Source organism: Erythrolamprus reginae, chromosome 3 (assembly GCF_031021105.1).
Source record: "Erythrolamprus reginae isolate rEryReg1 chromosome 3, rEryReg1.hap1, whole genome shotgun sequence".
NCBI lineage: Eukaryota > Metazoa > Chordata > Lepidosauria > Squamata > Dipsadidae > Erythrolamprus > Erythrolamprus reginae.
The window spans coordinates 125,013,813-125,038,651 of NC_091952.1; the positions used below are offsets into that span (position 1 = coordinate 125,013,813).

Here is a 24,839-nt window from a genome sequence, read left to right on the forward strand (position 1 = left end):
CAATCTGTTTCAGGCTCTACACTCTGCACTTTTCACATTTGATTTAATGGAGAGTGTTCTGGCAAGGGTAGAAGAACTCATTGAAAACAATGGCTGCAACTGAAGAAACCACTGAAGTCAAATAAAATCTTTATTTCAGTATTCCACTTATCAAGTTGGACTGGCCGAAATATAACATGCCAATTTTTATTTAAAAAATGCAAAATAATAATTATTACAGACTTTTATATAAGTTTTAGAATATATATATTACCCCTACACTTTCAGAGGTTATTCCCAGGATTACATTGTGCCCTTGCTATATTTTGAATGACAGAACCACAGGTATCTTTCAGGCCAACATGTTATGTAACACTATCTATTTATAAAGGCATACTACGAAATAAAATAGCAATATAAAAGTAAGCAAGAACTACAAAAGATATTACTTGGTAATAGTAGTGGGTTCTAAAGCCCTTGTTACCGGATCACAGACGGGTGGGCGGAGTGTCCAGGGCAGATGGGCAGAGCCTTCCACCGCTGGTGCTACTGGTTCGCAGAATCGGGCCAAACTGGGAGCAACCCACCGCTGCTTGGTACCATCAATTTTATTCATAGGCATTATAATTAGATGAAGTAGAGTATTAAAAATTGAGGAAAACCTGTTCTGCTTGAATCCAATGGAAATCAAATGCATAGAATTAGTGACATTCTCCAGGGCAATTTGAGAAACACAATGGAAGGCGTAGAAAATAATTTGCAAAAGTTGTTTGCTTTTTCTTGACCCTTCCCCTTCTAGACATGAGTTTCAGTTGAATTGTAATTTGTTCTATGAAAAGTAAGGCTTCTTCCATTAACAGAATCCAGCTGGTTCTGGATTTAATCCCATAGAATTAAGTCTCATACTACTGAATCAATTGACAAAAGCTGCTTATAATTTAATTCCTGTCACAGACTTATATACAGATGTGTTGGTAAAATGATTCCTATTACTTAAATTTCTGTCTGTATGATACAAGTCCCCATGGTACAGTAATACAAAAGGAAGAAAAATAACATTGCTAAAATATAGAATGAGAAACATTAAAAAGCAAAAATAGAAGTGAATAAACAACTATTGTGATGTAAAACTGTAAAGTTAGAATCTGTCAATTAGCTGCTCTTCCGTATTTTTGAATAATGACCATTCTCCCCTGAAATTATTTCAAAGTATTGAGATCCTTATATACAAGCTGTGGTTTATATCTGTCCTTCTCTTTGACTATTGAAAGGAAAATGTTTAAGGGCAATATTTCTTTCTTTATACTGAAGATTGAACATCTAACTACAGAGAGTATTTTATTTTGAACATATCTATTGAAATGTATTTTCAAACAGATAAAACCATGCAGTTATCCTTTTTTAAAACACAAAATAAACATCAAATTTTTGAAAAATATGGATTGTGTTTTAACTTCAGTGCAATTGACTGTGATGAAGCATTTTCCAAACGGGACTTTGTTCTATAATCTGTGTCTTTGCCATTAGCATTCTGTAGTGAATGTTGTCCAGATAGGGTTTTGAAGAAGTCTTCCAATAAGAGAAATATAATTATTTCAATAGTTGTCATTTATGTATTATGTCATCAACGGTAGAAAAAGATTTGAAAATTTTACCATCCAATATCCAAGCAAAAGTTCTACAAATGACATTTTTCAAGTGGTTGAACTCTTGGGTTTCATTCTGATTTTATATTGATATGATCTAAACAGAAATACCGGTAATTCAATACTATCTGTTCTTAAAAGCATATATTAAAATATCCTTGTAACACAATGTTTATAGGCATATTGAGAAGTAAGGTCTATTGAAGTAATTTGGAGCTTCCTCTCAAAATGGATTTTGAATTGGGCTGCTGGATTGTAATCCAAAATGACCAGGTGGCATTCTGAGAGGGTGGGGAAATGGCAGACTGAACTGAAAATGTCTGTGCAAAAGCAGAGTCAACAATTGCAATATAGAACACACAAAGGACAATGAGATTTTGTGTATGCTCAGCCCAACCAAATAATTGGGTAAAGACCTATTATTTATTTCTTCATTTTTAAGAAATTTTGGATTGGATGCATTTATAATTAATGTTATAGGAAAATGTGGTCTTGAAATTGAAAATCTCTATTGTGGTAGTAACCATGCAGTTATGTTCAAAGTACTGCACAACAAATGAATCTATTTGAGTGCAAATATGTATCTATTTGAGTACAAATATATTTATATATTACAGTACTATAAAAATAGAATTTTTAAAATACGAATTCTGCACTTACCTTTGCTATGGTCAACATTGATTTAACAGCTTCAGCAGTATTGTGGACGGGAAGTATTCGTAAATTACTGCCTAAAAATCTTAAACAGATTTTTTAAAAATATCCATTTGTACATTGTATTTTTAATACAGTTAAAAATAGTATACAATTACATAAATGTATATGATAATAACATTTGGGGACCTCGTATTTCTTAGCTAAAATACTGGGAGATGGATGTATAAATGTTTAAAATGGGAAGTAGGCTGTTTTAGTGATGATTATTTAATTAAATGAAACACTAGTCCACATGTCTCCATTTTACTATAGAAAATGCAATCTTGAAAAACTGAAAGGCATACTTGTATCTTAACCAATGACTATTCTACAACAAACAAACCCATTCAATGTTATCAATATATGTTTGTAGATGAGGTCTCCAGAACTGAACACAGTATTCCAAATGTGGTCTCACCAGCACTCTATACAGTGGGATCACAATCTCCCTCTACCTGCTTGTTATACCTCTAGCTATGCAGCCAAGCATTTTACTTGCTTTACCTACCGCCTGACTGCACTGTTCACCCATTTTGAGACTGTCAGAAATCACTATCCCTAAATCCTTCTCTTCTGAAGTTTTTGCTAGCATAGAACTGCAAATACAATACTCAGATTGAGAATTCCTTTTGCCCTAGTGCATTATTTTACATTTGGAAAAATTAAACTGCAGTTTCCTTTGCTTTGACCACTTATCTAGTAAAGCTAAATCATTTGCCATATTACAGATGCCTCCAGGAATATCAACCCTATTGCACACTTTAGAGTCATCAGCAAATAGGCAAAACTTCCCTACCAAACCTTCCCCCATGCCACTCACAAAGATATTAAAAAGAATAGGACCCAGAACAGACCCTTGTGGCACACCGCTTGTAACCTGTCTCTGCTCAGAATATTCACCATTAACAACAACCCTCTGATATCTACGCTTCAGCCAGCTGCAAATCCACTGAACTATCCAGGGATTAAGTCCAATCTTCACTAATTTATCTACCAGCTTATCTATCTATCAAAGGCTTTGCTGAAGTCCAGATAGGCAATATCCATGGCACCACCTTCATCCAACAACTTTGTGACATAGTCAAAGAAATCAATGATATTAGTCTGACATGATTTGCCCCCAGTAAAGCCATGCTGGTTTGGTTCCAATAAGTTATTGGTTTTTAGGTGCTGATTTATCCTCTTTTTGAGTAGAGTCTCCATCATTTTAACTATAACTGATGTCAAGCTAACTGGCCTGTAATTACTAGCTTCTTCTCTACTGCCCTTCTTGTGGATAGGCACAACATTGGCCATTCTCCAATCATCATGAACAGCTCCTGTTAAAAGGGATTGGTTAAACAAATCAGTCGGGGGCAACAATCACATATCTGAGTTCTTTAAGAACTCTGGGGTGGATGCCATCTGGACCCATTGCCTAACAAACTATTGTTTTGGTTATGTTGTTATGTTATGTTATGTTATGTTATTCTGTTACACATGACATGTTAGCCATGTACTTAGATGACATTATAGAATTTGTTTCTTCAGATAATAATGCATTCTATAAGAAACCCTAATTAAGAACCAAGTGCAAGGATGTCATGGTTTTACAATGATTTAAGTTCCAACATTTCTAAATAAAGGGATCAGGAAATTTAAGTAAAATGGAATTTTAAGTAGATTGTCCCTTAACTTCTGCCAATCACAATACTAGTGAGATAACAAAAGTTACACATAATGTGATAAAATAAAAAGGCCAAATTGACAAGTGTAGAAAAATAAATTCCTTACACATATTTGTATTATCTCTTGTAGGGCCAGTCTTCTATACACTATTTTTTTCCAGAATGTACGTTCTCCCATGTCTCTGGAAGGAGAGTCCAGCATGGGATTTAGCTCAATCTTATTGGTAGGAACTGAGTTTTAAATTAATATAATTAACATATTAATTAGGTACCGCCCCCTTGCTGCCCCAGTACCTCAGTTTTAAAAAAACTCAGTCTAGGATAGGGACACTGAGTTTCTTGCTGCTGAAGGAGTAATTTAAAATAAAGTGTATGGTAGTAAAATTTATGTTTACCGTTTTAATGTTTTTGCTTATGTCTTTAACAGGTTTCTACAGGATTAAGGGGTTTCTGCCCTCCGCGGGCAGCGCCCCCATCGTTCTCCTTATGGGGCCTCTTCTCTCCAAGAGTACTGCCCTGAAGAGGAATGTTAAGCCAGAGATCCCTGTCCTCCGTGGTCATATCTGGCTTTCACCCCGTGTGGGAGGGGTCCGCCCCCTACCCACTTAAGGGGGCAGCGGAAGGACTTCGCAGTTCCGATCTGCCTTAAAAGGAAAGCAGCGCTTCTCAGCTGATGCCGGGGGAGACGTCCCGAGCGCCTCACAGCTGACGGCTAATTATCCGTTTAAAAGGACAAGCCGCTGAAGTCGGGAAGAGTGAGCAGCCGCTCGAAATGCAAGCGGCGAGCAGGGGGGGGCAGAGTCGGCGATTTCGGCCGTTTACAAAGCCATGGAAGCCACGCCCCCCCTTTCCCCCCGAAGCGGCAATAACTCGCGCCCGCCATTTTGGGGCTTTATTGGCGCACGGCAGACCTGACAGCCTCATTTTCGGCGCGCTTTGGCACCGCGCCAGGAGCCAGGCCGGTGATCTACCCAGCAACAGGCTCATTGGCTAGGTCACTCACGTGAAGTGAGCAACTGCCGACAGCCATTACAGGCATTCACGAGTGGAGTCAAAATCGCTTTGAGAGTGTGTTTGGCTACTGGTTTCAAGGAAATTTGTGAGTAAAAGCTGCCCCACTTTCTGACAGGATGGCTGACCAACAAGGGCAGGAGCAATCCCAGTCTGCTCAGGGTTCCTGCAAAAGCAAGGAGAAGGCCTCCTCTAAGGCCAAGGCCAAATCTTCCCAATCGTCTTCCTCATTAAGAGAAGCAGAGAGGAAAATAAAAGCGTTAGAGCAACGCTTGGATGCAGCATTAGCGTCTCCAGCTGCAGGGGCCTTCCATATACCCCCATTTCAGCCACTTCCACCAGGGGGGACACTGCCAATGGGGGCCTTAGGCTCTGCCTCAGAAAAAGATTGGTCTCCCGACCGTCAGGCATTACCTGGTACAACTACAGTGATCCCTCGATTAGCACGGTCTCGATTAGTGCGAAACGCTGCAACGCGGTTTTTCAAAAAATATTAATTAAAAAATACTCCACGGTTTTTTTGCTATACCACGGTTTTTCCCACCCGATGACGTCATACGTGATCACCAAGAGTCACTTCTCTGTCTCTTTCTCTTTCTTTCCTGTCACTATGCTTCAATCATTTTCTCATTTCTCTTTTTTCTCCCCTTTTTTCTATCATTTCTCTCTCTCTTTCTTCCTCTCTCACACTCTCTTCCTCCCTTCTCTCTCCCCCCCTCCACTTGCCCACGAGAAGAAAAAAAGCAACCTCTGCCGGGCAGCTCCCCTTGTGCCCCCGCTTTGTGCCTGCCTCTTTTGGGGATTTTTTTTTCTTTTCTTTTTTGCGCTGGTGGCGGGAGCTGTTGGGGAGGGCTCTGCCGGGAAGGCCTCTCAGCTGCAGAGCCGAATGGGGGCGGAGGCAACAGCGGAGCCCGGCGCTGGGGCCATGCGAGGCTGTTCATCCAGGGGGGCGTGGACTGGCAAGTCGCCCTCCTTTCTCTCTCTTTCTCAAGATCGCTTGCCGCTTGCCTATTGCAGCGAAGGAGGCGAAGCAAGGCTCCAAGCTGCAAAGCGGCAAGCGGCAAGCGATCTTGGGGATTCCCCTTTGCCTGGGCGGCGGGAAGACCAAGGGAAGGTTCCTTCAGCCGCCCAACACCTGATCCGCTCCGCAGCGCGGCAGCAGCGAGGAGCCGAAGATGGGGTTTCCCCTTTGCCTTTACCCCATCTTCGGCTCCTCGCTGCTTCCGCGCTGCGGAGCAGATCAGCTGTTGGGCGGCTGAAGGAACTTTCCCTTGGTCTTCCCCGCCGCCCACACGCAAACTCCACCATCTGCGCATGTGCGGCCATGAAAAAAATGGCGCACATGCGCAGATGGTGGTTTTTACTTCCGCATCCAGTATAACGCGGAAATCGGTTAGCGCGGGAGGTCTTGGAACGTAACCCCCACGCTAACCGAGAGATCACTGTACACCATTGCCTTCACCTCAGGTCAGACCAGAGAGGCCTGCCTCAATCAGCCAACCATTGTATGGGCCTTCTACTGGTTCACAAACAATTGCAGCCCCCTCGGCATCCTTCACCCCTACTGCTGCAGGGCTTAGACCCCAGGGTGATGTCTGGCAAGCCTTTCCTCCATCCCTGCAGGACATGATTGCTAACATATATGCGCAGGGAATGGTGGCCGGCACCCAGCAAGTAACACCTCCATTACCACAAGCTTACCAGCCCAGGGATCTTTGGTCAGCACCACCGCCCCCCCCTGGGTTGGATTCTTTTGCAGGAGACACTGGCTTTCTGGAAGAAGACAGCGAGCATGGGCACAATGAACTATCTGATGATGATTATGCCTGCCCTGAACAGCCAGCTCCCGCAGGACTATTTAAGCCAACTTTATTTAGGCTGCTGTTGCATAAGGTGAAGCAAACCTTAGATGTGCCAGGGGCGAATGCACCTACGGATGCAGGGGATGGACTTAGGACTTCTGCTTCCCTGTGTAAGGAGCAACCTAAGGAATCCGAGAACGTGCCTGCAATGGAGATATTCTTGGAAAATATCAAACGCACCTGGCAGCACCCAGCAGCGGCACAGGGTCCCTCCATGATGGAGCGTCGCTTCTATACGTTCGACGAAGAGATGGAGAACCTGCTGCAATTCCCGCCAGTGGATAAGCCAGTGGCCACGCTGGTATCCAATGCTGTTGTCCCTTCGGAGACTGCGGACAGTCTCAAGCCGGATGAAAGACGGGCTGAGACACTCCTGAAAAAGGCCCATCAAATGGCAGCATGGGCCCTACGGGCGGCATCTACTGCATCTATTTTCAATAGGGCCTCCATCATGTGGCTTCAGGAGGTGCGGTCTAGGATGGGGCCTGAAGACTCTCGCCTCAAGCAGGACTTAAACAAGCTTCTAGCGGCGGCCGAGTTTTCCGCGGATGCTACCTTGCATGCGGCAAAGTTTTCTGCAAGGGGCATGGCTTCCACTATCTCTTCTCGGCGCCTCCTGTGGCTTCGACATTGGCAGGCGGACGCCAAGTCGAAGTGGCGCCTGTCGTCTGCCCCTTTCCAGGGCACGAAACTGTTTGGGGAGGTGTTGGAATCCGTCCTTGTGGAAGACAAGGATAAGAGGAAGATCCTTCCCAGATCCTCTAGAAGGCAAGATCGCAGTAACACCCCGTATCGACGTCGGCAGCCCTTTCGATGGGACCCAGCCTCCGGAACCACCCAGGCCTCCAGACCCTACTCACAGGGTCAATATGGGCAGTCCTACTCGTACCGGGGCGATAGGACCTACTTTCAAGGCCGGGGCAGGGGATATCAGCAGGCGAGATGCCCCTTTCGGGGTTTCAATCAACGAGGTTTCCGTGGAGCCAAGTGACTCCATAGGGCAGGTCCCTTTGGGGGGAAAACTCCAAAGGTTTTGTACCGCCTGGAGGACCACATCCTCCGACGCCTGGATCCTGGACACGGTAAGCCGGGGCCTACGCCTGGAGTTCCTTTGTATTCCGCCTACCCATTTTGTGTCATGTCCAGTACCCAAGGACATTCTCAATCGGACATTACTAGAGCAAGAGATTGCGCATCTCCTAGAGATTCAAGCCATCGAGAGGGTGCCAGCCCAGATGGAGGGCATGGGGTACTACTCCAAGGTCTTCATAGTACCCAAGTCATCAGGAGGTTGCAGGCTCATCTTGAATCTGAAACATCTAAACAAGTACGTGTTATACTGCAGATTCAAGATGGCCTCCCTCCGCACGATCCTGGCATCCATCCGGCCCAGAGATCTCATGTCATCCATCGACCTGAAGGAGGCGTATTTACACATTCCCATCCACCCAGAGCACCGAAAATACCTCCGATTTTATGTCCAAGGGAGGCACTATCAGTACCGGGTGATGCCTTTTGGCCTCTCTTCCGCACCGCGCACCTTTACCAAGATCCTGGACTCGTTAATCGCCGCCTTACGGTCCCGATCAATAAGACTTTTAGCGTACTTGGACGACATCCTCGTATTGTCCAGGGATCGGGCGGGCGCGCAGCAGGATCTGCGGGACACGGTAGCGCTGTTGCAGGAGCATGGCTTTACGATAAACAACGAAAAAAGTCAATTTTCGCCCACCACAATTATAACCCATCTTGGCTCGGTTATCGACACCACCTCCATGAGAGTTTACCTATCTCCGGAGAGAAAGCGCAACGTCCAGGGCTTAGTCACCAAATTACAACATCAGAGGATGGTGCCGCCGGCCTTCCTTTCCAAGGTCCTAGGGACTCTAGTGTCGTGCGTGGACATCGTTCCCTGGGCACGGTATCACTTTCGCACGCTACAATGGACTTTACTTCCTTACCAAAAACGCCGTGTCAGTCACACACGCAGGTCAATTACGGTGCAACGAGGCCTGCGAGACTCCCTAAGATGGTGGAAGTCCCGGGCGATACATCAAGGGTCCCCCTTTGGTCACCTACAACACATCATTGTGACTACGGATGCCAGCCTCCTGGGTTGGGGAGCCCATGTGGACCATCATGTGACCCAAGGAGTGTGGCTGCCTCAGGACTTGGTTCCTATGAATATCAATTTCCTGGAGCTAAAAGCGGTGCGCCTTGCCTTGTCGACATTCACAACGCTCCTCCAGGGGAAGCATGTGTTGGTCCGCACGGACAATGTTGCAACCAGGGCGCATCTCAACCACCAGGGAGGGACCAGATCCCTCAGGTTGATGGAGGAAACACAACTCCTTTTCGACTGGGCGGAGATCCATCTTTCGTCTCTTCACGCGGAACACATTGCGGGGGAAGCCAATATTCAGGCGGATTGGCTCAGTCGACAAGCAGTGGATCCCGCGGAGTGGAGTCTGACCCCACACCTATTCCAGCAAGTGACCAAACGGTTTGGCAACCCACAGGTAGACTTATTCGCGACTCCCCACAATGCCCAGCTCCCGAGGTTTTATTCCAGATTTCCCACACCGGGAGCCGAGGGGACCAATGCCCTGTACCTTCCGTGGCCAAAGGAATTGTTTTATGCCTTTCCACCAATACCACTTCTTCCAAGGGTCATCGAGAAGATCCTAGTGGAACGGGCGGAGATCATCCTGATAGCACCGCACTGGCCACGCCGGGCTTGGTTCGCAGACCTGATGGGGCTCTCGATAGTCCAGCCCTGGAGGATCCCAGACAGTCTCAAAATGGGTGAACAGTGCAGTCAGGCGGTAGGGAAAGCAAGTAGGATGCTTGGCTGCATAGCTAGAGGTATAACAAGCAGGAAGAGGGAGATTATGATCCCACTATATAGAATGCTGGTGAGACCACATTTGGAATACTGTGTTCAGTTCTGGAGACCTCACCTACAAAAAGATATTGACAAAATTGAACGGGTCCAAAGACGGGCTACAAGAATGGTGGAAGGTCTTAAGCATAAAACGTATCAGGAAAGACTTAATGAACTCAATCTGTATAGTCTGGAGGACAGAAGGAAAAGGGGGGACATGATCGAAACATTTAAATATATTAAAGGGTTAAATAAGGTCCAGGAGGGAAGTGTTTTTAATAGGAAAGTGAACACAAGAACAAGGGGACACAATCTGAAGTTAGTTGGGGGAAAGATCAAAAGCAACATGAGAAAATATTATTTTACTGAAAGAGTAGTAGATCCTTGGAACAAACTTCCAGCAGATGTGGTAGATAAATCCACAGTAACTGAATTTAAACATGCCTGGGATAAACATATATCCATCCTAAGATAAAATACAGAAAATAGTATAAGGGCAGACTAGATGGACCATGAGGTCTTTTTCTGCCGTCAGACTTCTATGTTTCTATGTTTCTATGTAACCTAATCACCCTCACTCAGGGAGCGATAGTCCATCCAGAGCCGCAGTGGTTCCACCTGACCGCTTGGCGCTTGAGGGGGACAGATTAAGAACCTGGAACATTCCTGAGAATGTCATCGCTACGATCCAGTCGGCCAGGAGGCCTTCAACGACTAGGATATACCAGGCTACGTGGGCCGCATTCACCGCCTTTTGCGAGGTCAAACATCAACGGCCACAGGATGCTAATTTAGTCTTGGTGTTGGAGTTTTTACAATCCGGTCTGGAGAAGGGATTGGCCCCCAACACATTAAGGAGACAGGTAGCGGCTTTGGCAACGATCATTCGATCTGAGGATGGGGGGTTATTGTCCCACCATTCGTTGATTAGAGACTTTCTAAAAGGGGCTACCAATAGGCATCCCCCACCGATACGACGTTTCCCTACTTGGGATCTTACGATGGTGTTGCAAGCGCTCACAGCTCCTCCGTTTGAACCGCTGAGAACAGTGTCTTTGAGGATGCTATCTCTTAAAACAGCATTCTTAGTGGCCATTACATCAGCAAGGCGGGTGTCGGAGCTGTCGGCCTTGTCTGTAAGGCCTGACCTTTGTACATTTCAACCTAATAGGGTGACCCTACGTTTGGACCCAACGTTCATACCTAAAGTCAACACCCACTTTCACCGGACACAGGAACTTGTCTTGCCGGATTTCTGCGTGCATGGATCACATCCATTGGAACTTAAGTGGCATAAGGTGGACGTGCGTAGAGCTCTTAAACTCTATATTAGGCGCACGGCCCCTTTTCGCAAGTCAGAGGCCTTGTTTGTATCCTTCGGCCGACATCGACTGGGTCTCAAGGTGTCATCCCAGACAATTAGTCAATGGTTGAAGCTTTGTATAGCAGAAGCGTACAAAGCATGTTCCCAGCCATTACCCAGTGGAATCACGGCTCATTCGACTCGTAGTGCCGCTACTTCAGCGGCATGGGCCACACATGCATCGATAGAGGACATCTGTAGGGCGGCCACGTGGGCCACCCCTACCACCTTTATACGGCACTATAAATTGGACACGTTTGCTTCAGCCGAGGCGGCCTTCGAGAGGAGAGTATTGCAACGAGTGTGTGACACTACAGGGTCATGATTCAATGATATCCCTCCCTTGAACAGTGGAACTTGGGTATATCCCATGCTGGACTCTCCTTCCAGAGACATGGGAGAAGAACCGTTGTACTCACCTGAACGGTCTTCTCCAGGTCCTGGAAGGAGAGTCCATACCCTCCCATTGAACCATGGACAGTTGTTGCGTTCAGTTACTGTTTGTTGTTCTTGTTAAATAAATTCTGTTTTTTCATGAGATTCGTTTTTTTAAAACTGAGGTACTGGGGCAGCAAGGGGGCGGTACCTAATTAATATGTTAATTATATTAATTTAAAACTCAGTTCCTACCAATAAGATTGAGCTAAATCCCATGCTGGACTCTCCTTCCAGGACCTGGAGAAGACCGTTCAGGTGAGTACAACGGTTCTTCTAGTTTTCATCCAGTATAATATCAGGCTTGTTAGTCTGATATGATATAGATCATAAATATTTCCATGCTGCTTTTCAGCTGGGAAATTCGCAGCTCTTTTATAACAGCAGATTAAGCCCTGGAAAACCTTGTGTGTTTGAACTATTTTATGAACTATATTTGCATGTATAATTGCTTCCATTCCAACCAAAATACAGAAATGCCAGCTGCTGCAATGAAAATGGTGATTGGAGATTGTTCTCTTGATAGTATAGAACCATGATTGGAGGCTGAAATTAGAGGAAGATTGGTCTGGTCCTGCTGGCTATGTACATATATCTTCCTTATCCTTTTCTCTAACTTTCCACATTTTAAACTGGAACTAAATAAGTTATATTCTCTCCCTTTTGGAAGGAACGGCATGCCTTATTTTCACATATATATCCATACTGGTATTAGTAATCCTGAATTCCCTAACAAATATAACTGTTGCTGCAATACAACTTGCTATATGCTAACTTAATTTTAAAAATCTCTAATGAAAAATAATCTTGACTTTCTTTGGGCTCTTCAACCCACAAATTTAAACACAAATTTGCAACATCAACAGGAAATGATCAGCTCCTGATCATATGCATTTTAATTACTTCTTAAATGGAAGCAAGACATTCCATTGTCAAACATAGGTAAATATATGCTGAAAGTTTTGTAAATATTTACTTGGGAGCATATCTCAGTGAAATCAGACTCCTGCATTACATGAACTGTTAATTTCTTACATTTTCTGTGCAGGTATTCACAATTTCCAGAAAGCTCAAGAGGGAGAAAAACTGATGGCAGGTCTTACTGATTTGTCTATTTTATTACCCCTACCTGAATGCTCTGTATCAGTATCTCCCAACCTTGGCAACATGAAGGTATCTGGATTTCAACTCCCAGAATTCCCCAGCCAGCATTTGCTGGCTGGGGAATTCTGGGAGTTGAAGTCCAAATATCTTCAAGCTGCCAAGGTTGGGAAACACTGCTCTAGATAACTATGCCAACTCTTAAAATAATGACATCCCAGATAGATATTAAAAATGAAGAAATAAATAAATAGAAATAGAAATGCCCTTTGTCCACCTTTAATTACTATATGCCATCCAACTGCAAGATGGAATTGATATCTGCAGTCTTCACAGCTTTGTTAAAGCACAAAAGATACAAAAGATACCTAAATCTGTGAGGGAGTGCCAAAGAAGCAGAGCAGCTACTGAAAACATCTGAGTCCAAGTACTGAACCTGGAGGGAATTAACCCTATTTGGTCTGGTTCGACAGGCAGATGTATACAGAAGAAGGCAGACCTTCGGACAAAAAGCGCATGGGGCTTTAAAAAGTGCAAGTGGCACCTCAGGTCACATCTAGAAGCCACTGGAAATATGTAGCATTCAAGGCAGGAAGTAAAGCCTACACATACACATGCGCACATGCAAACACAATTCTAAATATTCTTGGAGGGCAGGTCGATGCAGAATGTCTTACAGTAGGTCCAAATAAGAAGCTTTAGGGCATGAGTGATTGTTGAACAGGGCTTTCTAATCTATAAATAGTCACAATTTAAATATAATTCTGCAAAAGCCTCCATGCCACGACCATCACTTGCTCTTCAAGTAGGAACTATGAGCCTATAGGAACTTGATTATGGGCCATCCCTGAGCAACATGTTCAGAGTCAAAGATGAAATTTCCCTGAAATTATTAGGTCACAGATCCAAATTTATCTTGAAGGCATTTAACAGTTTCCAGGCACTGGGCCAGCACTTTCATGGCATTGTTTTGGTCTGAGGATTAGGCTGATCTCTTCTATCATCACCAAGAGGCAACATAATTTTAAAAAGAAGGAAATCACTACAGAATGGTGCCATCTCACCCAAATCCTTTAGAGACCATTCAGGTTACAATTGTCAATGGTATCAAAAATTGCTGGGAGACCAGAAAATTTGCATTCCCCCAGTTGAGGTTTCTCCAAAGGTTATCCACAAGAACAAAAATGCGTTTTCTATGTGATAACTGAATCTCTACTATCACTGTAAAGGGTACAAATGATTGAAGGTCTATATATTATAATTTGCAATCTAATAATGTAAAGGGATTTTATTACTTGGCTTGCTTTCACTGAATGAATAGAATTAAATTATCTTAAATAGTATGAGTCAGCAAATGCTACAGATATATCCATTTTCCATTAGTAATAGAACAAATTTCAAATTATGGTTTAATTATTTCATACCTCTGTTGAATTTTGAACATCACTTCCCATTCTTTTGGTCCATGAAGGGCAGCTGCTAAAAGTAAAAATCCATTTCTGTGAATGGTCATGAACTTTTTTATTCTTTCAAAAATGACTTTGCTGTTTGTCAATAGCAAATCTTGAGTGTCCGCGAGCAAAAATGCAACACCTAAGTGAGAAGAACTTTTTATTAAACTATACTTAAACTGTTGATTTGAAAGAGTACATACAGTATATGATTTGTATATGGTTTGATATATACAGCTGTTGAAACTGAAAAATCTTTATAAAGCTGCATCCTAAATCCACAATACTGAAGATTAATGGAAAATCCGGGAAAATAGATCTAGAATAAAGATTAAAAAATGCTGGTGGGCCTTTTGGATAATATTTGTTACAATGGTAACAAATTTTATCTTGAAAGTTTTGTGCAGCAGTACTAACACTATTGCAATATAAGCGAATTGGCAAGGCTCAAAGACCCAGAAGAACTGCTTTTCTAATTCAGAACCCTTTATCATCCTTGTATTATTCACTAATTATTTCATTTTATTTCTTTCACCATAATCAAATCATTTATACTTTTCAAAATATTTTCTTTTCTTGTGTATACATTAATATATTTATCAAATGTTTTTAGCTGGAATTTTAAAATTAAGGGAGACTAGGATGGTCCCATTTCGGCCTTGTTCTGGCCTCATCAGCTAGCCACACCCTTTCTTACTGGGATTTTATCTGGCAGCCTCTGCCTTGTAAGACAGAGAATTAGCAGTTGAGCCACCAGACCTGATCCCTCCAGCTCTGTACCAGGGAGGGGCTATATGTTTTTTTATGTCGGATCACCCTGGTATATTGAAGGAACGTCACAGCTCCTTTTTGCCTCTAGGCCCAACCCAGGACCATATATACACCGCACGTTCAAAATAATGTCCTATAGCCAGAAATTCTTACTCATTCTAGAATGTCCATATGTCTTTTTCTGAACTTATTCCCATTCATGTCACCTAACAGAGTAGTGTTTTTCTATTAGATCATATTCATTCACAATGTTTTGTAATTTTTATCAAAATTCATGTTTAATGTATTCTCAGCATTCCCTGGAGCATAGCATGTTGGTCCATGACTCTATGAACTGATATTTTCATATGCATCCATAATAATTTATATGAGAACAACTACTTCCTGACATACTGTATTTTACTTCCTTCACTCATATGGGTGGTTCTCATTTAACAATGGCAATTGGGACTGGCATTTCTGCCACTAAGCAATACATTTGTAAAGTGTGAGGCCATATGACTGACTCACTTAGTGATGTACCGTATATACTCGAGTATAAGCCGACCCGAGTATAAGCCGAGGCACCAATTTTTGCCACAAAACTGGGAAAACATATTGACCCGAGTATAAGCCGAGGTTAGAAAATGCAGTGGCTACTGGTAACTTATAAAAATGGAAAACAATAAAATTACATTAATTGAGACATGTTTTAGAATATTTATTTTAAAGAAAACCAGTAAACTAGCTCTGTAAATTTAAAAGAGGGTAAACAAATTAACAATATTAACAATAAATTAAAAAGTAAAAAAAGTAGCTCGATCAGGAACAAAGCTAAAACCTAAGAGTTAAAATCCTTCAAAACTGGATTCCTTCTCATCATTAATTGGATTTACATTATTGTTCTGTTTTTATATATGCTGTGAGCCACCCTGAGTCCTTGGAGAGGGATTGCATACAAATCCAATTAAATAAATAAACAAACAAACAAACAAATAAATAAGTGTATCCAAAGAAGAGCTTCAGCATTAGCTGCTGTGAGGTTATCAGCATAGAAAACCAGATAGATAGATAGATAGATAGATAGATAGATAGATAGATAGATAGATATAGATAGAAAGATAGACAGACAGACAGACAGACAGACAGACAGAAAAATAGATAGATAGATAGATAGATAGATAGATAGATAGATAGAAATAGATACAGATAGATAGATAGATAGATAGATAGAAAGAAAAATAGATAGATAGAAAAATAGATAGATAGAAAGATAGAAAAATAGATAGATAGAAATAGATACAGATAGATAGATAGATGATAGATAGATAGATACAGATAGATATAGATAGAAAGATAGATAGACAGACAGATAGAAAAATAGATAGATAGATAGATAGATAGATAGATAGATAGAAATAGATACAGATAGATAGATAGATAGATAGATAGATAGATAGATAGATAGATAGATAGAAAAATAGTTAGATAGAAAAATAGATAGATAGAAAGATAGACAGATAGAAAAAGAATTCCTGTCTAGCTCTGCCTCATAACACATTATTAGATCCTATCCAAGCAAGGACAGCAACTACCACAAAATACCAATGCAGAGAGAGCAAGGAATAGTTACTCACCATTGCTTTTTTCCCCTCGGTTGGAGCAAATGGCTGCCTCTGCTTGAGCTAGGGAGAGGAACTACGGCGTGCGAGAGGGGACAAAAGCTGGTGCCTCCTTGCTCTGGCTCAAGCAATGGCGCCCTCGTGTGGTGACTTTGTCAATGACCCGAGTATAAGCCGAGGCTGTGTTTTTCAGCCCATTTTTTGGGCTGAAAAACTCGGCTTATACTCGAGTATATACGGTAATCCCAGCAGTCCCTGTTGCTGTCACCAAGTGAGGATAACAGGTCGTTAAGTAAGAAATCCCTTACAATTTCCTGCCAGTTTCCAACAAATAGTGAATGGGGAAGCGGGCAAGAAGTCACAAGTCCTGGGCAGCTTGCAAGTGGGCTGGTGGGTGGCTAAGTAGCTGTTGTGGCATGATGCGAGCCTGGCCGAGTGTAGTGGTGGTTGTGATGGTGTTGACAGGCAGGAGGATGTGCAGATGACTGCTATGATGCTGCATCAGCATGGCTAAGTTGGCACATGTTATGGAGCATGGGTGAATGGGGTGCTACAAGAGGATGATATCCTTGGATCTTGTATTTCATAGCAAGGTTCCTCAGGAGTGGCTGGAAAGTTAGAGACTTATAGGAGTGACTTGAAACCTTCCCTGCCAGCTTCTCCACTGACTTTGCTTAAGGATAGCTAGCAGGAAAGGTTGCAAATGGCAATTACATGACCATGGAATGCTGCAAACTTTCTGAGCACCCAAATTGCACATCACATGATCACAGATGTGCTGGAACAGCTGGAATTTTGAGGAGGGATTATAGGTATCACTTGTTCAGCACCAAAATATCTCTGAATAGTCACTGAATAAATGGTTATTAACCAAAGACTACCTCTAATTAAACCTATACTTTCACTTAATGTACGCATTAATCATTTTTACTCTTGTGAAATCAGTCTGCTTTCATTTTGATCTATTATATCCTTTCCATGTCATGGAGAGTAGTTTCAGAATGCATAAAGTATCCTTCCTTCCTTCCTTCCTTCCCTCCCTCCCTCCCCTCCTTTCTTCATTAGGTTTATGCTAGTTAACTGTTTATCCCATTTAACGTAAGCCATTTTGGTGTAGTGATTAAGATGCAGGCTTAGAAATTGGGACCATGAGTTCTAGGTCCCCCTTTGGCATGAAAGCTAGTTGCTGATTCTTTATCAACCCAAACTGCCTCATAGAGCTGCTGTTGTGGGAAAAATGAAAAACTATAGTAATATACCAGAAAGTGAGAAAATAATAGATCCGTCTTCCACTGAATCTGAATAACGAACCCGGTGTTGCTGACTTTGTAAGATGGTTGAAATTTCATGATCCTAAATAAGTAACAAAATCATATATTAAAATATATTCTGTCCCTTAAGTAGAGTGGTCGTTATTCACAATAGTTTTAATATACATAAATGCTAATTTTAAAGAATCTGCAATCTTTGTTATGCCTGATCAATCCAAGGCCTATCTAGCCAAGCCCTCTATTTGCAAAAAACTGATAAAAATGCTTATGGATGTTCCAATTATATTGATTTGTATTTGTGAGGGCCAGAGGAAGAAAAAAAGAAGTAACATCACCAATGTTGTGGTTAGCTCTGGCCCAGCTCCTGCCCCAAGGAATGTGTAGATGGATGTAGGGGAAACATCCACATGGCGCAGGCCTGTTTTGCTCTCGATGGAATCTGCCGACGAAGCCTCCTCTGACCAAGGAAGCGTGAGTGACAGGGAAGAGGGGAGTTTGGCAGACAGCCCAGGAGGAGATCAATCATCTGTATCATCCTTGGATTCTGAACAAGAATTAATGACACATCCATACATGCGTAGAGTGATGCATAGGAGACAACAACTGAAGGATTATTACAAGAGAAAATGAGGCCACCTGTGGTTGGGTGGGGCTGCTGTAATTAGTGCTACAGATAAAAGTGCAGCCTGGTGTTTTAGCCTCATGGCAGTTTATCTGATTCATTGTTTCGTCAAGATGGTGGTTTTTGTGCTGTTCAAGATGGTGTGTGGACTCTCTGGACTTTAGAATTGGACTCAATTTCCCAGTTATTGGGTGAGCAATTGGATTGCATTTAACCTGTGCCTTGTGTGTACCAGCCAATCCCTTTGACATTTAAAAAGGGAGCTGTTTCTGTTTTTCTGTTTATAAAAACTTTGGGGTTTTCCTTTTATCGTGTGGTGTGTGTCTTCCTGGACTAGTTACCCTGTCATTACGGGCGGTTGAAACACGCTGGCAGAACAACCAACATTACTTTTTATAAATTAGTATTCAGTGCCTGGTCTTGTTGTTTCTATGTAACAAGGCTATAAATAAGCAACCCTTCCAATTACCAGTTGTTTGGTGAGAGCATTTATGATACACATTACCTGGAAAGATGAACTCAGAATGATTGTAGTAATCCAACGTATTTTTTCTTGACCACAAGTTGCAGACATTTTGGCAATCACTAATATTCCTGGAATGCAATCTCACTTAAAATTACCTACCTTTGGACAAAATAGTAAAAAAATATTATTTATATGTTGGACAGAGCACTTGCATCTGTTGTAATCCTTATTTTTAATGGCCCAAATAATTATAGAAGTTGAGCAACACAAACAAGAAAATGCTGTCAAATTTTAAATATGTTTAGTAGTAGGTTCCTCTGGATTTTGACAAGCATGGTGATGTAATTTAAAGAGAGAAATGCAATACCTCTTGGTTAAGTGAGGATTTTTTAGATTTTATGTTTAATTTATTGGGTTTAGGATGTTATGCATTGTTCTATTATATGTTGTGAGCCGCCCCGAGTCCTTGGAGAAAGGCAGCATAAAGGTCCAAATAAACAAACAAACAAATAAACAAACATATGCAAATCCAGAATTAAAGAAATTTCTTGTGGATTAACTAATAATATCTCAAGACTATGTTGCTCTTATTTATTATTTATTATTTATTATTTGGATTTGTATGCCGCCCCTCTCCGAAAACTCGGGGCGGCTAGTTAGGATGTTAAGGGGCACAGTAAAATGAATCAAAGACTGGGATTATACTATAGTATATAATTAAAGTATAATTATACTTTAGTCCCTAAAGCTGACAGGATGATGTGGGAATAATCCCTATTTCTGAGCTTAGTTAAATGAATTCATATATAGAAGTTTAATGAGGAAAAAAAACCTTCCTCTTACTATCAGCAGCAGTAACGATAGGCAGAAATTCATCAGGTTCATTCTGTATGCCATGCAGCAAAGAAAGTCCCATTCTCAGTTCAATTTATTTGCAAAAACAGGACTGTTAGGCAGCATTAGTTAACATTTCATTCATTCATTCATTTGATTTCTATGCCACCCTTCTCTTGAATAAAAAGTGAGGTAGGGTTTACATTAAAAATAGATGAAAACAGAATCTAAGGATGATGCAGTTTAAGTTCGGTTTTGGCAGTGGTTTAAATCTTTCTAACTCATTCATCCCTATTTCAACTTGAGGCAGTTTCATTATTTAAAATGGAGTCCAGGATACAATTAGGCTTCCTCTCATTCGGCTAAGAAGGGGCTGAAAATTGGGTTGTGGATTGGGGCCCCTATTGACTTACAGTCTGCCTTTTATTATTTTTCAAAACCACACAAGGCAGCAAACATATCCAACACACTTTCCTCCTCCTTATTTTCCTCACAACTTCCACCCTCTGAGGTGAGTTGGGCTGAGAGAGAGAGAGAGAGAGTGACTGGCCTAAGGTCACCCAGCTGGATTTATGGTGAAAAACCCAGCATGGCTGCCTATGTTGTGGGCTGAGTTTTCCACACTGCTGTGTTTTTTTTTTAACTCAATCGATAGAAACTCCCAGATGGATTTAACCTAATGCATGCCAGTGAAATGAGACAAACGGGGCCAAATTTCTACATACATTCTTGGCCCATGAAGTAAAGAATGATGGAATGAATGGGAAATATTGGTTTTCAAATACACTGCTCAAAAAAATAAAGGGAACACGTAAACAACACAATATAACTCCAAGTAAATCAAACTTCTGTGAAATCAAATGCTGTTTTGCACATTCAACGTTGTACAGAACAAAGTATTCAGTGAGAATATTTCATTCATTCAGACCTAGGATGTGTTATTTGAGCGTTCCCTTTATTTTTTTTAGCAGTATATTAGGAGTTTTAGAGTGTAACTTATGTTTAGATATTTACTTGTCTTAGTACTGAGTTTTTAATGTTTTTTTAATATTAGATTTCTTTACATTTTATTGTGAGCGAGCCCCAGGAGAAGGGCAGCATAGAAATCTGATTAAATAAATAAATAAATAAATAATATGTAAAGTAGACCATGTAGAATAATATTTCAATAGGATTTGCAACCTACTGGCTAAGCCTGGGGTTATTTATTTTTTTTGTAATGGTTTGCTGATTGAAGAAAATTGAGTGGGTGACTGAAGATACTAAGTTAGGGTTTTTCACAAGGCAGCCTGCATGAGATTTTGATAGGGTTTTTTTTTGCAAACTAAGTCTCCCCCCCCCCCCCATAATAACAATTATGAACTAAACAAACTGAAATTAGCAAACTTCTCTTTGTTAATTGTATGATTCAAGCTAGTCAGCAGTTCTAACTATGGCTCCCACAGAGATAAACATTGTGAATCTCCCAGAGAGGGCGAAAAAATACAAAATTCGGGTTTTTTACACAACAAAAGGGGAAGATTGTTAATAAGGGCTGGAAAATAGTTGTGTTAGTGATGGTTAATTATAACAAAACATAATAAAAATAGGTTAAATTATTGTTTTTGTAATGGGACTCCCAGCATGCCTCTCGGTGACTGAGTGCAACCTTAAGTTTGGAAACAGTTTTCCTGACAGAAAACACTTCCATTTGTGTAAAATTTGGCACCACAATAAAGAGAATACTGCTGGCAAGTATCAAAAGTCAAATACTGGTTAGTGCAAGCCACTGGATGCCCTCAGAGACAAAGAAAGTTAAGGTGTGCGGTGAAGTAAATGTATTCAAACAATCAGAACTGATGATGTCATCCAATGAGATCTATTAAGTTTTATAAACCTGCGGTGAGGAATTTGCAGGGCAAACTTACTTTGTGGCTCTAATCCCAAACATTAGTCCTTGACTCTGTGCAGAAAGAAAGTTCTTAACCCTGCTCCTGTGCTCGGATCTATATAGTGATGGGCTACAAATGTTTACTACCACGCTGTGGGCGTGGCTTATTTTGTGGGTGTGGTTTGCTGTCCATTTGGCCAGGTGGGTGTGGTTTGACGATCATGGGACTGAGGGTGGCTTAAAGTCATGTGACTTCCTTAAAGGTGCTCCATCACTCATGTCAATAGTTTGGATTAGGGTTAGCATGCCTGGCCTCTCCTCGCCTCAAAGAGATACAATTTCCCTATTCAGTACTATTACCGAACATCCAAAATATACTATTTAATTATATGTATATATGCCACATGTGTACATATATATTACACACATGCACACAAAAATAGACATTATCTACTATATAAACTGTATGCATATGTGTACACAATCACAGCTCTTCTAAAATTATTCAAATTTAACCTCATTTTCTGCGATAGGAAAAATATACCCAAAGCCTAGAAGGGAAAAAAATGCAAAATTTTTCTACTGGTACTGCATACCTGACCGTACCCGTAGGAGCCCATCATTGGGTCTATATGACCCGAAATAAAATTTGAAACCATGTAGATTATTTGTCATGCAGATCTGAAGCTTGTGATTAATTGACTTGCCCTCATTTGAGGGGTTCTTACTATGAGTGTGGTTTTTATTTTCATTTTGTTTACTTTTTGCTGCACACTGATTATACATTTCGTCACACCCAAAGCAGTACAAGTGTATAGTAAATGCGAACACAACAGCAGTTAAATATCTTCCCACTCACCTCTGTGTGATTATTAACTAACTAATTCATACCAGGTGAAACGAACCATCCAGTTTTGGGTTGGGCCAATCCAAGGGCTACAATGATGATCCTTCAGAAAAAAAATGGAGGATTGGAAATGTTTGCAGTGTTTTTACAAAAGAATGCCAAATGTGAACCTGTATAATGGAAACAGTGGCTTTGGGTCAGTAGTGGGTTTCAAAAATGTTTACTACTGGTTCTGTGGGTGTGGCTTGGCGGGCATGGCAGGGGAAGGATACTGTAAAATCTCCATTCCCTCCCCACTCCAGGGGAAGGTTACTGCAAAATTCCCATTACCACCTGATCAGCTGGGACCCTGGAGGCAATCAAAAGTGATATTTACCGCTTCACCAAATTACTCAAAATTTCCGTTACTGGTTCTCCAGAACTGGTCAGAACATGCTGAAACCCACCTCTGCTTTGGGTGTAAAGAAGTACTTTCTGATAGTGTTCAAATACTATTGTAGAGGTATGAAAATTTAGCTACAAAACACTGCACCATCAGTAGGCAGAATTGAAAAGATAAAGAAATCTGCCTTTTTTCAGTGCTGTTCTAACTTTGAACAATCACTAAGTGAACTGTTGTAAGTTGAGGACTACCTGTATTGGAAACAGGATGCAGGCTATATTAATTTTCACCTACAAATACAGTATCTATCTACTTTGTGAAGTAAATTGGGTAATAGTTTTGCATATAAGAAGTGCTTGAGTAGTCACATTTGTATTATCCTTCATCTGTGAGTTGTAGGGATTTTTTAAGAAATATTTTTATTTTTTTTTTAAAGTAAAAACTCCATAGTTTTTAAAAAAATCTTACCCATTTTACCATATGATTCACTTTTGATAGTTCTGCATAAAGCTTTTCTCCCCAATTTTTATTTAAAAAATGAAAGTGTTACTAAATGGTTGCCATTTTGTGGCATCTGTAGACCTGTACCAATATAGAAACTGGAATAATAGGGCTCAGGTTTAGGAATATTTTCTTCTCTACTCTTGAAGATTTAACTTGACTCTTCCATTCCTTTTCTATTTTTTTATGATCAGTAAAAATTAAAAAGTAATCTTAGAACTAATTGTAATATAAATGTTGTGTTGCTACTTACTACAAAGTTTAACTGTATTATATAACTACTAATTTATACAGTAGTTGTGAAAAAAATAAAAATATTACAGTATATGACATGAATGATCCTAATTCAAAACAGAAAAGCAAGCTCTGTAATGAGTAACCTGAAATTCTTTTGGAAATAAAGATCAACTCTTCCATGGCATAGAAATTATATATTTTTTAATTTGGAATGTTGACTTGCAGAATTTAATTATGTACCTTGCTGTGCAGTACATAAAATGGAGACCAATGGGATATTTATGGGTTTATATGTATGTTAGTGTTGTGGTTAGCTCTGGTCCAGCTCCTGCCCCAAGGACTGTGGATGTGGGGGAGACATCCACATGCTGCAGGCCTGCTTTGCTCCCGGTGGAATCTGCTGATGAAGGCTCCTCTGACCAAGAAGACATGAGTGACAGGGAGGAGGAGAGTGGGACAGACAGCTCAGAAGATCAATTATCTAGCTCCTCCTTGAATTCAGAACAAGAGTTAATGATACAGCCATGCATGTGGAGAGCGATGCATAGGCAACAACAACTGAGAGATTATTATCAAAGAAAATGAGGCCACCTGTGGTTGGGTGGGGCTGTGGTGATTAGTGAGGCTGCTATAAATAGCAGCCTGTGGGTTTGGCCATTGTGGAGGATTATCGTGACTGCTTTACTGACTTTGACTTTTTATGTGCTGATTTTTCCCCGCTTTGAAACTAAACCAGAGCAAAGTGTGTTTCACTTTGTGAAAGAAGAAGGACTGTGAATTGCCTCACAGCTGCAAGCTAAGTATCACAGAACTGATAAGGGACTTGTACAAATTACCAGTTTGTTTGGAGTGGAGTGCTCTTTGCTATACCAAAAGAGGGCTTAGTTTAAGTGAATTTTCATTATAAAGAACATTGTTTTGAATTTTCAAACTTGTGTATGTCTGAAATTTGTACCTGTGAATTTTTGGGAGGATTCTACCAGAGAGCCCGACAGAACAGTCAGAAGCATAATTCACTAATTATAACACATTATATTTGAGCTCACTTCAAAAGCTTGCTTCAATATAATTGAGCAAGCAACAGGTAGAGAAACATTGTTTTGTTTCCTTCAATATAAATCTATGATCCATCCTATAAGATTAGCAGTATGACTGTGGTATGGTATCATCATACCAATTTGTGAACAATGCAACCTCATACCTACAAAATTCCACTTTGTATCACAGAAACCAGTGATAATGGAATTTCCATCTCTAAAGTCTCAATATATTAGTTGGCATTGATGAAAAAAGGAATCTATCAAACCTAAACTATGCTAATCTGTAAAATGAAGGAACAAAA

The 24,839-nt window shown here is 41.1% G+C and overlaps 2 protein-coding genes across 2 annotated transcripts in view; one reads left to right on the forward strand and one right to left on the reverse strand.

The window, feature by feature from the left end:
- Positions 1–1,415, forward strand: part of GLMN (glomulin, FKBP associated protein) — a 38,022-nt gene extending 36,607 nt beyond the window's left edge. Inside the window, exon 19 of the mRNA XM_070746556.1 lies at positions 14–1,415. Coding sequence (XP_070602657.1) covers positions 14–103 — 90 coding nt within the window. The 3' untranslated portion in view covers positions 104–1,415. The remainder of the gene's footprint in view (positions 1–13) is intronic.
- Positions 1,373–18,934, reverse strand: C3H1orf146 (chromosome 3 C1orf146 homolog). The gene is made up of 5 exons (XM_070746557.1): positions 18,866–18,934; positions 17,727–17,820; positions 14,069–14,237; positions 2,286–2,364; positions 1,373–1,548 (listed from the first exon to the last, which is right to left on the reverse strand). The coding sequence occupies exons 1-5, from the start codon at positions 18,932–18,934 to the stop codon at positions 1,435–1,437; spliced, it is 525 nt and encodes a 174-aa protein (XP_070602658.1). The 3' UTR covers positions 1,373–1,434.
- Positions 18,935–24,839: the final 5,905 nt, after the last annotated feature.